This window comes from Mesoplodon bidens, assembly GCF_964165515.1.
Source record: "Mesoplodon bidens genome assembly, chromosome: 11".
Lineage (NCBI taxonomy): Eukaryota > Metazoa > Chordata > Mammalia > Artiodactyla > Ziphiidae > Mesoplodon > Mesoplodon bidens.
In genome coordinates this window covers 5,648,956-5,663,304 of record NC_138167.1, presented here as the reverse complement: position 1 = coordinate 5,663,304, position 14,349 = coordinate 5,648,956, and the positions used below count along the sequence as shown (strand labels likewise).

The 14,349-nt window shown below is 51.6% G+C and overlaps 2 protein-coding genes across 10 annotated transcripts in view; both read left to right on the top strand.

The window, feature by feature from the left end:
• CHD4 (chromodomain helicase DNA binding protein 4) overlaps window positions 1–4,186 on the top strand; it is a 29,479-nt gene extending 25,293 nt beyond the window's left edge. For all 9 annotated transcript variants that reach the window (XM_081248411.1, XM_081248408.1, XM_081248407.1 and 6 more), the window contains 3 exons: window positions 2,291–2,486; window positions 3,226–3,389; window positions 3,572–4,186. In XM_081248411.1, the coding sequence (XP_081104537.1) occupies window positions 2,291–2,486; window positions 3,226–3,389; window positions 3,572–3,589 (378 nt within the window). In that variant the 3' untranslated portion in view covers window positions 3,590–4,186. The remainder of the gene's footprint in view (window positions 1–2,290; window positions 2,487–3,225; window positions 3,390–3,571) is intronic.
• An 845-nt stretch (window positions 4,187–5,031) lies between these two features.
• Window positions 5,032–13,950, top strand: NOP2 (NOP2 nucleolar protein). Its single transcript, XM_081248435.1, has 16 exons — window positions 5,032–5,151; window positions 5,438–5,547; window positions 6,619–6,664; window positions 6,843–6,931; window positions 7,095–7,363; window positions 8,436–8,491; window positions 8,611–8,773; window positions 8,870–9,067; window positions 9,221–9,310; window positions 10,162–10,249; window positions 10,326–10,466; window positions 11,006–11,145; window positions 11,288–11,377; window positions 11,522–11,644; window positions 11,748–11,976; window positions 13,161–13,950. The coding sequence occupies exons 2-16, from the start codon at window positions 5,442–5,444 to the stop codon at window positions 13,838–13,840; spliced, it is 2,508 nt and encodes an 835-aa protein (XP_081104561.1). The 5' UTR covers window positions 5,032–5,151; window positions 5,438–5,441; the 3' UTR covers window positions 13,841–13,950.
• Window positions 13,951–14,349: the final 399 nt, after the last annotated feature.

Here is a 14,349-nt window from a genome sequence, read left to right as displayed (position 1 = left end):
GGCACCAAGATAAGAGAGTTTGGACTTTACCTTATAGTTCATGGGCAGCCATTGAGGGTTTGTGAAGGGTTTTGATACAACCAAGGGAAACTGAAAGAGAACATTCATGAGATTACAGAACTATCATATAGTCATGAGGTAGGAAGGGCTCGTCTGTGATGCTGGTTGTGGAAAATAAGAAGGATAAGATAAAGGGAACGAGGGACTTCCCGGGTGGTCCAGTGGTTAAGACTCTGCGCTCCCAGTGCAGGGGGCCCGGGTTTGATCCCTGGTCAGGGAACTAGATCCCCCATGCCACAACTTAAGATCTAGCGTGCTGCAACTAAGACCCGGTGCAGCCAAATAAATAAATACTAAAATAAATAAATAAAAGATAAAGGGAATGAAACACTAAGGAATTTACAGGATTTACTGATTTACTGTAGGGGTCAGCAGACTTTTTCTATTCAGGGGCCAGAGTAATTCAGGCCTTGTAAGACACTGACACTCAACTCTGTGTGCAAGCAGCCATAGGTGGTAAGTACGAATATGTTCCAGTAAAACTTCATTCATCGACACTAAAGTTAGAACTTCGTATAATTTGTATGAAGCTTTATAAACTATTATTTTCATTTTTTTTTCAACCATTTAAAAATGAAGAACCCATTCTTAGCTCTTGGGCCATCCAAAAACAGGCAGTGGCCCAGATTTGGCCCACAGGCCATAGTTTGTTGACCCCTGAGTTACTTTATTGAATTTGAGATACAGAGGAGTGAGACTCCAGAAATAAGTGAAGTTTTGAGTCTGAGTCACTGAGAAAGTTAAATTATCATTGGCGGATCAGGGAAGTGAGGAGGAGAGGGAGCAGTTTGTAGAAAAAAGTTAAGTTCAATTTTACCCAAGTCATTTGGTGTTTTTCACAAGTAAATATCCTCCCAGTACTCCCACCACCATTAAACAAGTGGGATCAAAGTGATCAACCATGCACAAGTGGGATCAGAACAATCAGTGCTTGAGATACATGTTTGAAAAGCACCAACTCATTTGCATAGAGGTGCCGGCTGATGCCAGGAGGGGAGAGAGCTCTTGGGAGAACGCTGATGCTGGAGAAAGCTCATAGTCTGGGGCAAGAGGGAGGGGAGCTGGTGAAGGAGACAGGGTGGTATATAGATTGAAAGTAGGTGCTTGGTCTGTTTGGGGGTAAGTTAGTAGGCCTGAATGGAGCCAGGTCTTCTGGAAGAAACAACAGTCCATTATTCTCATACTGTCTTTGTTCCTGACCCCTAGTGGATTCATTCTTTTTAAGAACCAGTGGCTACTTGAGTAAAATAAGTCTCGTAAGTCATGAATCAGCATTCTGTCCCCCCCCCAAAAAAGTTCTGTCCCTTGGAATGTATTTCAAAGGCCGTTTTACACAGCTCCATCAGGTGACATGTGCAAGCGTTCGTTGCATTATGATTTTTGGTGGTGGGGCCTGGAGGCAACCTAGATGTTTGACATTGGGAGTGTGGGTAGGTAAAATGTGGATTCACATCATGGAGCATTAAGAAACAGTTGGCAGCAACAAAGTACACATTTTGTAATATAAATGGACCTTTAAAAAAGATACATAGTGGGGAAATGAAAAAGCATTTTATAATGTACAGAAAAACATTCTGTAAATGAGAAATGTGCACGTGAAACAATACTGTCTTCAAGAAAACCCACAAAAAGACACACAGTAGGTATATTAGAAGGGTTGCCTATTGAGGAAGGAAAGGAATGGGAGTGAGATATAAAGATGAAAGAAAAGAAACAACAGGAATAACTAGAGAGTAAAACAACTTAAGCGATAGGGTAGATGGACTGCCATGCAACCATTAAGTCATCTGTATTCTGTAATAACCTAAACGGGAAAAGAATTTGAAAAAGAATGGGGCAAAAAAGTCATCTTTTATAAAGAGCAGCTAATAACAAGGGAAGAGCCTTACTATGTAACTCTGAGTGAAAACAATATAAATATATATATAGAATCTTAATTTTGTAAAAAACAGGTAACAAAAGAACCTCAAAATGTTAACAGTAGCTCTCGGAGGTGGAATTGTGATTTTAATTCTTTATACATTCTGTATTTTCTAAATTGAGGGTTTATCATTTTTGTATAAGAGTGACTCAATAAAGGGTAAAGAGCTTTAAAAACACAGACCTTCAAAGTGGGGTGAAAAAGGCAACGGAATGTTGAACTGGCCAGGTGTGGGTTCTGAGCGGCCCATGAGAAATGAGCAAAGTGAGTGTCAGTCCAGCTGCCATCTCCCGTTTCTCTCTCGTCCAGCTCTTAGAACAAGCCCTGGTGATTGAGGAGCAGCTGCGTCGGGCGGCTTACCTGAACATGTCAGAGGACCCCTCTCACCCTTCCATGGCCCTGAACACCCGCTTTGCTGAGGTGGAGTGTTTGGCAGAGAGTCATCAGCACCTGTCCAAGGAGTCGATGGCGGGAAACAAGCCAGCAAATGCGGTCCTGCACAAAGGTAGCCAGTGGCTCCCCTGCCTCCTGTGGACTTGGCCTCCTTCCTCCTGTGCCCCTCCCCGACACACACCTACCTCTCAGGTCTGAGCCTTTTTGGAGCCCCTTTCTTTGTCTGGGAGCTTAGGGTGTGCTGGGGATCCTTGCGTTCCTTCTTAGGAAGCTAACATCTTAGAGACGGTCAAGGACAGTAGTTCTTTGCTTTTTAACTCTTGAATGTATTCCAGTTCTTGGAGGTGGAAAGGAAAGCAGAATAATATAGTGTGATCTGGGAGAGTTGAGAGGTGACAAGGTGACCTAAGATCTTGTTAAATTCTAGACTGCTTTCAACGTTCTGTTTTTAATTAAAGTTGAGACATTGTGAGGGGGATGGAGAGTGAAATGAGGAAAAGAAAGCTGTTATAAAGGAAGAGGGAGACCGCTCCAGAGGTGCAGAGGAGGGAGAGGGAGAAGAGGAAACAATAGAAACAGCTACTGAAGAAGTGGAGGACATAGAGACAATAGGGATCAGGGGACAGTTGGCTTTAGAAAGCACAGAATCATGGACAGTTGGAACTGGAATATGAGGGACGGGAATTTGAGTGTGGTGGAGCCAGGTCAGGTGACTCGGTGACAAAAGACAAGAGTCTGGCACATCAGTCACGTGGTCATTGAGAAGTAATATGGGGGGGGTCCACTTAATGGGAAGACGGACCTCGGTCTTGACCACCATGGCTCACCGCCTCTTTTTCTTCCCCCTGCAGTTCTGAAACAGCTAGAAGAACTGCTGAGTGACATGAAAGCCGATGTGACTCGACTCCCAGCTACTATTGCCCGAATTCCCCCAGTTGCTGTGAGGCTACAGATGTCAGAGCGTAATATTCTCAGTCGCCTGGCAAACCGGGCACCTGAACCACCTCCACAGCAGGTACAGGACCATTTTCGTCTGGCCAGCTCTCCCAACAGAGCCATTCTAGAACTTTAACTCTGCTGTCTGTCCCTAGCTTTACATACTGGGCAGGTGGGGCTGGCTTACCAGTGAGTTCCCTGGGGATCAGGTGGGTTCCTGGAGTCTGGAATTCTGACTCCCTTGGCTTTCTCTTCCTATAGGTAGCCCAGCAGCAGTGAAGATCCAGATTGATGATACCACCTCCACCGCTGAGCAGTGACCTTCCTCACTTTCCCTTGCCCAGCTTCTCCCCTGGGGGCCTGAGAGACCCTCTCCTTCCTTTTGCCCCATCTTCCAAGTTGTAGAGGAACAGCCCCGCCGAGCACTGGGGGAGGGGAGGGAGTGAGGGGCAGTGGTGCCCTTCCTGCTGGAGAGACATGCAGCAGTAGCGCCGGCGCCATCTGCGGGGAGCTGGCGGGCTGGCCTTCCGGGCCCTGGCTTCTCCCCACTGTAACGTCTGTTACACACAAACTGTTGCGGGTTCCCAACAGGCTTGAAGAAAATGATCAGAATTTCTTCCTCCTTTTGGTTTTATTTTGTTGGTTTATTTTGTGTTTTTTCTCCTTTTTTGGGGGGTATTCACAGTGGGCCGGGCCCCTGGGTGAGACACAGCTACCTCTGTTGGCATCTTTTTAATACCAGGAACCCAGCGGCTCCAGCCCCTGAGTGGCTAGAATTAAATAAAGTGGAAAAAAAAAAAAAAAAAAACCAAAAGCATAAAAAACCACAGCAAATTTCTTGACGAAAATTGAAAATAAAAGTTTCCTTGTATTTTAGTGCTCTCGTTCAGTGTGGGTGTAGGCGCAGGTGGATGTTTCTGATGGGAGCCCTGGGACATGTGGGTTTGGAGACAAAGAGTTTCCTTGTGTCCTGAGATTTCATGAAAGAGCCGAGTTCCCACTGTGCACGTACCGCGTGCTGACAAGCCCACCTGTGCACAGCGGGGCCACCGGAGCCCCCGGGTTCACAGCCCACACCGCGGCCTCCTGTCTCCGCGAGGGTGCGGAAGCGGACTTCTCCGGGCTGTGGACGTCGCGCGTATAAAATGAAGGGGTCTTCCTCGCAGAGTCGGGAAGACAAAACCAACGAAGGGCTGGAACAGTTTTAACAGCTAAGCACCACCTTGCTGTCTATTTGAAGAAAGGCTGAAGTCGGTTTTTCTGTTAACTTGCTTGAATGAAGTCAAGACGCGAGATGCCTTCCTCCCGACCTCCAAGACGGGAACCTGGGCAGAGAGGACCGTTACCTGAGGGGGAGCGCGGGGTCTGGGGTCAAGGAAGAGGGTTTCCGCGTCGCAGGCGTGGGGTCCCCCGATCTTGAGACGACGTCGGGCGGAGGAGGGCCCGGCTCTGGCGCCTCCGTTCGAGGGGAAGGGGCGGCTTCCGGGTGCAGTATTTCCGACTGAAATCTGCAGTAAGGCGAAAGGCCCACGCCCGGAGGGGAGGGCGGGGAGGCCGAAAACGCCTTGGGTGCACCGCCTTCTCCGCCCGGAGGGAAAGTAGAGCGGTCCGCACGAGAATCGTGCCCGGCCGCACAGCCCCCAGCCCCGCGCGGGCCGGGGAAACAAACGTTCCGGCTTCCGCGGCGGACCGGAAGACCGGAAGAGGCGGGGCCTCGGCAGGCACGCAGGGCGCCTGCGTGAGACGTTTTCGTGGTGCGGCGTCGGAGCGCTTGACCTGGGCTGCACGTGGAGCCCTGCGCCTGCCGCCGAATCCCGTCTCGGGGCTGGATTGGCTTCCAGGTGAGCCGAGGCTTCGGGCGGATCTGGAGGAATTTGGGGAAGGAAGGGTGAGGCGCTGACCTGGACTGGGGCGTGGGGAGGGTGGGGGGTACGCGGTACCTAGGGCGTGGGACCCAGGGCCCGGGGCTCAGCGTGGAGTGGAGGTTTTGGCCAGGCCTCGAGGGGCTGTTGAGTCGAGGTTCTGGTGGAGGCGATACTCTCTCCCGCTCCATTTCGCTTCGTCTGCGTTCTGCCTTTCCCTTACAATACGCGCTCCTCTACTGTCTCCCGTTTTGTTTTTCCCCAGTACCATGGGGCGTAAATTGGACCCTACGAAGAAGGAGAAGCGCGGGCCGGGCCGAAAGGCCCGGAAACAGAAAGGTGCCGAGACCGAACTTGCCAAATTCTTGCCTGCAGGTAAGGGTCTGGTTTGGCGTGCTCCCTCTCCCGATCCTCCAGCTTTTGCGCTGTTCTTTTATCTGTAGCGTAACCCTTCCGTTTTTTTAGTCATTTTGTGTGTTCGTTTTCTGTTCAAGCGGAGTTTTCTTTTAATGAGTTACTAGGAAATAAGTAGGAATGAAATACTCTCATTAGCGCTTAGAACTTAGGGAAGATGCGACAGGGACACAAGTACCCATGCAAGGAGAGGTGTGGTTTAACAGTGGGGGAGTTCAGAGGGAGGGGGATCCTCCCACGGAGTTAGTTTGAAAAGATTATGTTAGAAAAGATTTTGTGAAGCAGTCGGGTTTTGAAAAATGGGTGACATTTTAGCAAGTGGAAGTTGGAAGGGGATAGGCCAGTCACTGTGAACTGCGTTGTTGAGGGCATGGAGATGGGAAGGCACAGATCTGGTTCCCGCATGGTTAGTAGTCTACTGCATGGAAGACCGGGTGGGAGGGAAGAATGGGCAGGTGGTTTGTGTTGAGCATCATATAAAGGATGCAGTTTACCGAGGTGTTGGCAAATGCTAAACGCTATACCGAAGCCTCTGGACACATTGTATCCTCTCATTCTCAGTGTCCTGTGAGAGAGGCCCTGCTAAGGAAATGGGTGCTGAGAGGTTAACCTGTAGGTAATTATTAAATGACAGAGCTGAGATTTAAACTTTCTGTTTCTTGGAGAATATATGAACAGCAGCAGCTGTAAAGGTAAAATCTATTGTGGTTGGTAGCTGATGAGTTGAGAGTAAAAGAAAAGGGCAGAAGAAGGTTTTGAATCTGTGTTACCAGAGTGATGCTGATGCTGTTTGTTGAAAATCAGTCTGGAGGGAGGCCCTGTTTGGACTTGGCTGATGAACAGCCAGATGGAAATCAGCTCCTTTACCTCTCTTATCCGGCTCCCGGTGGAGCACAGTGGAGTGAGTTATAATCTACTGCCTCTAACTAGTGTTCTAATTCTCTTCCCTTTTATTTCCTTTCCCGTTGCTTTTTTCTCATTTCCTCCGTAACCTCCTGTTCTGCCTGTTTAAAAAAAATTTTTTTTAAACAGGTGGTGATGAAAATTTCAAGAGGCTGTCCAGTCGTGCCCGAAAGAGGTGAGTGTGCACGTCTAGACTTACGTCACACAGATTAAATTGGTCCCACTCATCTTTAGGCACACGCTCCCATGTGATCATGCTGATGGAAGGAGCTGTTGGGGGCTGTCAGGTTTCCCTGCGCTGGGAAGTGGCAGGGCCTAGAGATGTGTTCCGTTTCCTCCTTTTATGTTTTCAGGGCAGCCAGGAGGAGGTTGGGCTCTGCTGAAGCCCCTGAGGTGAATAAGTCCCCTGGGGCCAAACCACTGCCTGCAAAGCTATCAAAAGGTCAGTGGAAGGAAATAGGAGCTGGGTGCCACGTGAGGAGTCCTCTGGGTCCTGGGTAGGGAGGGGCTTGTTGAGTATTTCTGAAGTGAAAGGAACAGCCAGAGGATGTTCCTGGGGGGTAGAAAGTACAGGCTCCATCAGTGTGTGGCTGCCGTCCGTCCAGGATTCTTCAAACCCTTCGGGATCTCTGCAGGAGCTGCCCAGGCACCCAGCAAGAAGGGAGCCCCGCCCTTATTTAACAGTGCTCGAGGCCGGAAGCGCCCAGCACCAACCCACAGCAGTGACGAGGAAGAAGAGGAGGAAGACTCTGAAGGGGATGGTGTGGTGAACCAGGGGGACCTCTGGGGCTCCGAGGACAGTGATGCTGATGTGGTGGATGACTATGGAGCTGACTCCGGCTCGGAGGACGAAGATGAGGATGACGGTGCAGAGGTGAGCTTTATCCCTCTGGGTCTTCAGAAAGCCGTCCTTGCCTTTTAGAGTCTTTCCAGATCCTTGAGACTGTCTCTCGGTGACAAGGACAAGCCTGAGTGGAGAAGAGGGATTTTAGTGTTCCATCACTTTTCGTAGCACCTTACCTCCTCTCAGCGCATGTGCAAGTTTAAAAGAGCCGCAGGATAGAGCGCTTTAAAATATGACAACGCTCAGTGCTGGTGAGGACATGGTATGGCGGACACTTGTATGGCCCCACTGCTGGGACTAGAAATGCACACACTTTTTTTTTTTTTTTTAAAGCATTTGGTATCTGAGAACCTTAAAAAGGTTTTTCCTTTTCACTTAGTATTTCCACCTTAGGAAGGCGATCCAGAATGTAGACAGAGGTTTACTTGCCGAAGTGTAAGAAGTTATTATGTATTATACAGTTTAAGTATATGAGTGTGTTACTAGGAAAATTCAAGCATAATCGAGTCGTATGGAATAAAAAGAAAGTTCCCACCGTCACCCCTGTCCCCCAACCCCCCTTCTCTCTACAGAGCTACTGTTTTGCGATTTCCAGGCACCATGTGGACCATAATGCCAAAACTCTGGAAACTTCCAAAATGCCTAATATGCTTAAATGAACTATGGTTCATCGTATGCTAAATTAACGTTTGGCCATTATGTCTGCGAAAATGCTTGTGATCTAACTGTGAATGAGAAAAGGCGAGAAATAGACTTGAAAATGAATCACGATTTTAACTATGTGAAAAATGTAGAGTAAGTGTGGAGGAAAATATGGCAAAATGGGTGCCCAGGGCAGTTTTTGTGTGTGTGTGTCCCGCCCACCCATCCATGTACCTGTGGGTATATGGGAAGAGCAATGTAACGAATTCTTTCAATCCATCATTTTACTTCAGTAATGGTAACTATTTTGCCAATCTTATATTCACTTCTTCAGGGTCTAAATTTCTTTCTGGGAGCAAGAGTTATGTTTGTATTTAGGAAAAAAACAGAGGTGGGAAGTATTTCGTGGGCTGGTGGAAGGGCAAGCTTTGCGTCACCAGCCTCTTGTCTCTTTATTCAGTTGCTGCCCATTGAAAGGGCTGCTCGGAAGCAGAAGGCCCAGGAGGCTGTTGCTGGGTGAGTTTTGGAAACTCTTAGGGTGGAGAGTAGGCAGCGGCTGGGCTGAAGGAAATGTGAGGAAGGAGGAGGTGTCTGCTTTGATCTGTGAACCACTCTGCTCTTGGACCTGTTTACAGGGGCCAGTGGAGCGAGGAGGAGACCTACGAAGAGGAGGAAGAGGAGAAAGTGTCCCCTGAGTCAGGCCCCAAAGAGGAGGATGAGATGAAAGGGGACCTGCGGATCAACGTGGACGAGGAGGAGACTTTTGTGCTGCCCCCTGCTGGGGAGATGGAGCAGGATATCCTTCTGGGGCAGGGGGAGCCGGAGGGGGATGCTTGGGAGAAGGCATTTCCAGGCCTCAGGAGATCAGGAAGCAGTTCCTTAACAGGCCCACATGCCCAGGTTCCAGACTTGCAGCGAGTTCACAAGCGCATCCAAGACATAGTGGGAGTGCTGCGCGATTTTGGGACTCAGCGGGAGGAAGGTCGGTCTCGTTCTGAATATCTGCAGCGGCTTCGGAAGGATCTGGCCACTTACTACTCCTACGGAGACTTCCTCCTTGGCAAGCTCATGGACCTCTTCCCTCTGTCTGAGGTACCGACTTGCCATTCTGTGCCCTTCACGCTTTCTTTCCTCACCCTCTCTTCTCTTACACTGTGTAAGAAGGCCGCCAGCCCCCGTGCTCTCTGCTCTTCTGGCTGCGCCCCTAGGCCAGCCTGACCTGCTCCCTGCCATGCTCTGTCCCAGCTGGTGGAGTTTTTGGAAGCCAATGAGGTGCCTCGGCCCATCACCCTCAGGACCAACACCTTGAAGACCCGGCGCCGGGACCTCGCTCAGGTGAGGAGTGGGCCCTGAGGTTTGCTTGTCTCAAGGAGGCACTGACTTCTGCGAATCCCAGAGACACCCCCGTCCCACCCCACTGGGCGTGGGGGGTCTTAGTACCCAGGCATTTCTTGGTACAGGCATGGTCCCAGGAGGCAGACCTAGGCCTGGTGTCACGCTGGGTCTGTCCGGCAGGGCTGAGGACCCCTGTCGATTGGGGAGCTCGTCCCTTCAGCCTCTGCTCCCTGTGACAGGGCTGAGACATCCGCGTCACGATGAAAGTGCCGCCTCACAGAGAAGCGGGAGGGGGTTGTCTGCCTCGTAGATCATTGAGAAGCTGGTGAGACTGTGATTCCTGTTCCCAGGAGAAGACGCGACACACACACACAAGCAGTATTTTAAGCTCCTCGTTTCCAAGGGTTCAGGGGCCCCAGGTTAAAACCCTGGTGCCAGAGGCAGTGGTGTGGCCCTGTGTGTTGTCTGTCTCCTGGTGTCTATCTTCTGTTGTCTCTCCTGGAAGGTAACATGATAATTATCTTTAACGTTGCTATAAACAATAATGCTAAGTTTTAGGATGGCAAGGGGGCTGAGGCTCTTGGAAAATCGGGGTCCACTTCCAGGAGATAAAAGAACAGGAGCTGGCAGTGTGCTCCATTGGGATGGAGTTCAGACCTTGAGTTAGAACCTGAGGCTAAGGAGAAGGAGACCACGGGACGGGATGGGACAGACGGTTCCGCGTGCCTGTGATGATTGTGTCCTGACTAAGCTCTAGGGGTTGTGGTGCCGCGGGCCTCCCGCCAGGACCATCCCCCTCCTGGGTAGAGTAGCTTCCGAGGTTTTAACACTTTCATCCATCTTTTCTTCAGGCGCTGATCAATCGTGGGGTTAACCTGGATCCCCTGGGCAAGTGGTCGAAGACTGGACTTGTGGTATATGATTCTTCGGTGCCCATTGGTAAGTGTTCCCCGCCCCGGAGCCCTCCCGCCCCTGCCCTCGTCCCAGCACGTCACAGGCGGGTCCTCGTCCACAGGTGCCACTCCCGAGTACCTGGCCGGGCACTACATGCTGCAGGGGGCCTCCAGCATGTTGCCCGTCATGGCCTTGGCACCCCAGGAGCATGAGCGGATCCTGGACATGTGTTGTGCCCCTGGAGGAAAGACCAGCTACATAGGTATGAGGGGGGCCGGCGGGGCTAGGCTTCAGCTGGCTCTCTGCTTATGAAAGGAGGTGGGGTTGTGCAGGCGGTCAGCAGAGTGGGCACCAGCACAGGTTTTGGGGTCGGCGCAGCTCCAGCCCCACCTGCACGAGGGCCTCTTACTGCCCACGGGGCCTTGGGCACCCGTGGAGCGGCGAGGTGATGGTGCTCGTGTTGGCCGTTACGTTACGTGTGGGTCGTGAGGGTTGAGGTGTGCATGTGCAAGTCCCTGGCACAGTAATCGCTATGTTATAGTCGTAACCATTTTATTAAACTGTTACCCCTTGGAAGAAGTAACTTCGTCTGAAGCATCAGAAGGACGTTCAGTAACAATCAGGAAAGTCGTCCTGGCGGGCTTGCTCATCACGGGGCCAGTGCACGCTGGGTAGCCAGTGGGGTTGCAGCTGATTTGGGGGAGGGGTGAGACTTCATAGGCAGAGTCTTGGGCTGGAGGGTGGCCGGCAGGTGTGGAGGCACAGGAGCGGCCGGTGAGCACTGCGCCCTCCTCCCTCCAGCCCAGCTCATGAGGAACACAGGTGTGATCCTCGCCAACGATGCCAACGCCGAGCGGCTCAGGAGTGTTGTGGGCAACCTGCACCGCCTGGGAGTCACCAACACCGTCATCAGCCACTATGACGGGCGCCAGTTTCCCAAGGTGGGGCTCCCCGCTGTGCGTCTCTCCTGGGGCGTCTCACCTGCTCTCTTCCCGACCTCGGGAGGTTGAGACCTGCCCTTAGGAAATAATCGGTCTGGTTCAGGTTGCCGAAAACATCCACTTAGCCGACCTTTTTCCCCAGGTGGTGGGGGGCTTTGACCGAGTCCTGCTGGATGCTCCCTGCAGTGGCACCGGGATCATCTCCAAGGACCCAGCAGTGAAGACTAACAAGGTGCAGGGGTTGGGGGACCAGCTGAAAAGTCTCGGGGGAAGCGGGGCTGGCGAGGCGGGGTGGGAGGTGGGCAGTCAGCAGCTCACGTCTCCCGAGGCCACCTTTAGAAAGTCCAACGCTGTGGGTCTCTCCGTCCTGGGGCAGGATGAGAAGGACATCTTGCGCTGCGCGCACCTTCAGAAGGAGCTGCTCCTGAGCGCTATTGACTCTGTCAGCGCCACCTCCAAGACGGGGGGCTACCTCGTCTACTGCACGTGCTCCATCATGGTGAGGCCTGTCGGGGGGCGGGAGGGGGCAGGGCTGGCGCCCCCAGCACCCCCTCGGCTCCAGCTCCGCTTTCCCTTCCGTCTCTGTCTCCCCCACACGTCAGGTGGAAGAGAACGAGTGGGTGGTAGACTACGCCCTGAGAAAAAGGAACGTGCGGCTGGTGCCCACGGGCCTGGACTTCGGCCAGGAGGGCTTCACCCGCTTCCGGGAAAGGCGCTTCCACCCCACCCTGCGCTCCACCCGCCGCTTCTACCCTCACACCCACAACGTGGACGGTTTCTTTATTGCCAAGTTCAAGAAATTCTCCAATTCTATCCCCCAGTCCCAAACGGGTAAGCGATGTGCTCTTTGTACCTCTCCTCTCCTCCTTTGCTCTTTCTACCGTGGCTTCAGGAGGCTTTCTAGTGTGACTGCGGGGAAGGGCGGGTCTCGGCCTCCTTCTCCCGGCCTTTGCACGCTTGAGTGAGAGACCCCTTTCTTCCCAGCTAGAGTTGTTCCCAAGCCTGGGCCCCGTTCAGTACGTTAAAGGGTTCACGTGGATGGGGTCTTTTCCTTGATTCTGGTAAATGGCTGCAGTTGTTCGGCACTAAATGCATTCCCAGCGCGAGTGTGGTTTCTTGGCCGAGGGTTGCCTTACCGGTAATAGACCTCTGCCAGGCCAGCCTTGTCAGCACTGGGTTGGCATGCGACTCCTCAGAACTGTCCGTTCTCTGAGCCCATCACACTAATTGCAGATCGTTTCCTCAGCTATCTTGAGGAGTCTGGCCTGGATCTCAAGGGGAAGGGTGGGGTTTTCTGAAACAAGCCTGAGGGCTCTGCCTGCTGGGATGCCACCCTGAGCTGAGTTGGAAGAGGGAGAGGCGGGCTTCTCTGGACACAAACCACGTGACTTATTGAGTTGATTTTTTTTCCTCTTTATAAACAATGCCTCTTAACAAAAGTCCCATCTGAATGTTAACAGAACAAAAACCTCTTTAAGAAGTAGCAACATTTCTTGCATTTTTTTTGCTGTAACTGTAAAGATACATATTTAATACGTCAGTCTTCATTAATGAAGACTAGCTTGTTTCTAGTTACTCTGTGTGCCTTCTTATTTTCCTGCATCTCATCAAACTCTGCGTGAAAAAAATATCTTTTCTGATTAAAAGAAAAGCCCAGTGCTTCAGTTTTTTTCAGGATTCACCTCCTCCTTAGAGTGTCTTGTTACCTGCTGGCCTCAAGGGGGCACAGCTTCCCCTGAAAACTTTTTGGCCCAAGGATGGGGATGGGTAGTGATCCCTTCTTCTCTTTAATACAGGGTTCAAATATGACTTGAGTAAAGACCAGGTGATATTAAGTAATATGAAGCCAGGTAATCTGCTCTTAGGTACCATCCCAATTGTGTGGAACCCTTGGCCAAGAGATAGTACCCTGGCAGTTTCCTTATTTTAATACCTCTACTTACCTCCTCCACTAATGATCAAGACTCAGTGATGAGGCCTGTTTTCTCAAACCATGTGTTTAATTTTACCCTCAGGAAATTCTGTGATATCCACCCTTACAAACCTAGACTTGCCCAACCTGAAAGGGCAGGTGACCCCCCAGCTTGAGAGCAGCAGCCAGCCTGCCAAGAAGGCCAGAGTGGCTGGTCAAGCAAAGCAGCGGCTGCAGAAACGGAAACATCCGAAGAAGGCTTCCTTCCAGAAGCAGAATGGCATCTCCAAAGGGACAGACTCAGAATTGTCCACTGTGTTTTCTGTCACAAAGGCCCAAGCTTCCTCCAAGCTCCAGGACAGCAGTCAGCCAGCTGAAAAAGCAGCAGTGGTCAGGGAACCAAAGGTAGCTGGGAAACTAAAGCAACAGTCACCCAAACTGCAGTCCTCCAAGAAAGCTGCCTTCCGGAAGCAGCGTGCTCCTCCTAAGGGCACCTACACAGAAACACCTGCTGTGCCGTCCCTCTCCAAGACCCAGGCCACTCTCAAGCCTGAGGACCGTGGGCAGCCCCTTAGAAACACCGCAGGGGCTGAGGAGGTTAAACAGCGGGTGCCAGAGCAGCCTTTCAAGAAAGCTGCCTTCCAGAAACAGAATGGCACCCCCAAGGGAACTAAGACTCCAATCATGCCCCCCTGCAGTTACAGCCGGCCCCCACCAGCAAAGAGGAGAAAATCTCTGTCCAGAGGCGGCAGCCAGCCCCTGCCGTCTTCGATGGATGGTTGAACTATACTGGGGTGGCTCATTGCCATTGTTACTGGGTTGGAACTCTGACCTCTGTGAGGATGGCTCCCCCACTGTGGATGTGAAATTTAATACACATTTTATAATCTCTGGCCGCTGTGTGTTTCTTTGAGGGGACTGGGGACTGGCTTTGCTGCTTAAAGGGTAGAGGCGGGAGGGTGGGACAGGGAACCTGTGAAGAGGGGGGACAGTGTGGTATACTGAGAAATCAGGTCAGTTCCCAGGGACTAAGGGAAGGAGAGTCATGGAGTCAGAGCCTGGGTGTTGGGATTCAGCGGAGAGGAGGGCAATCGGGGTGTAGGAAAGGTGAATTTCGTGCCACCAGAACCATGGAGTACTGGAGGACCTGGGTTATATGTCCTGCCACTGTGGCTGGATTCTGGGCATGGGTCGGGGTCCGGTCGGCTCAGGGCTCAGCCTCAGACCCGGAAAGGTCGGTCCAGGTGCCAGCCTCCGAATGGGCCTTTCATTGGCCTCCTCCCTGGCCTCCT

What these genes read in the sequence shown, in the direction of transcription:
- NOP2 (XM_081248435.1), top strand. Translation starts at nt 5,442, where the DNA reads ATGGGGCGTAAATTGGACCCTACGAAGAAGGAGAAGCGCGGGCCGGGC. An exon ending in ACGGGCGCCAGTTTCCCAAG is followed by an intron (nt 11,146 to 11,287) that starts GTGGGGCTCCCC and finishes CTTTTTCCCCAG; the next exon opens with GTGGTGGGGGGCTTTGACCG. An exon ending in CAGCAGTGAAGACTAACAAG is followed by an intron (nt 11,378 to 11,521) that starts GTGCAGGGGTTG and finishes GTCCTGGGGCAG; the next exon opens with GATGAGAAGGACATCTTGCG.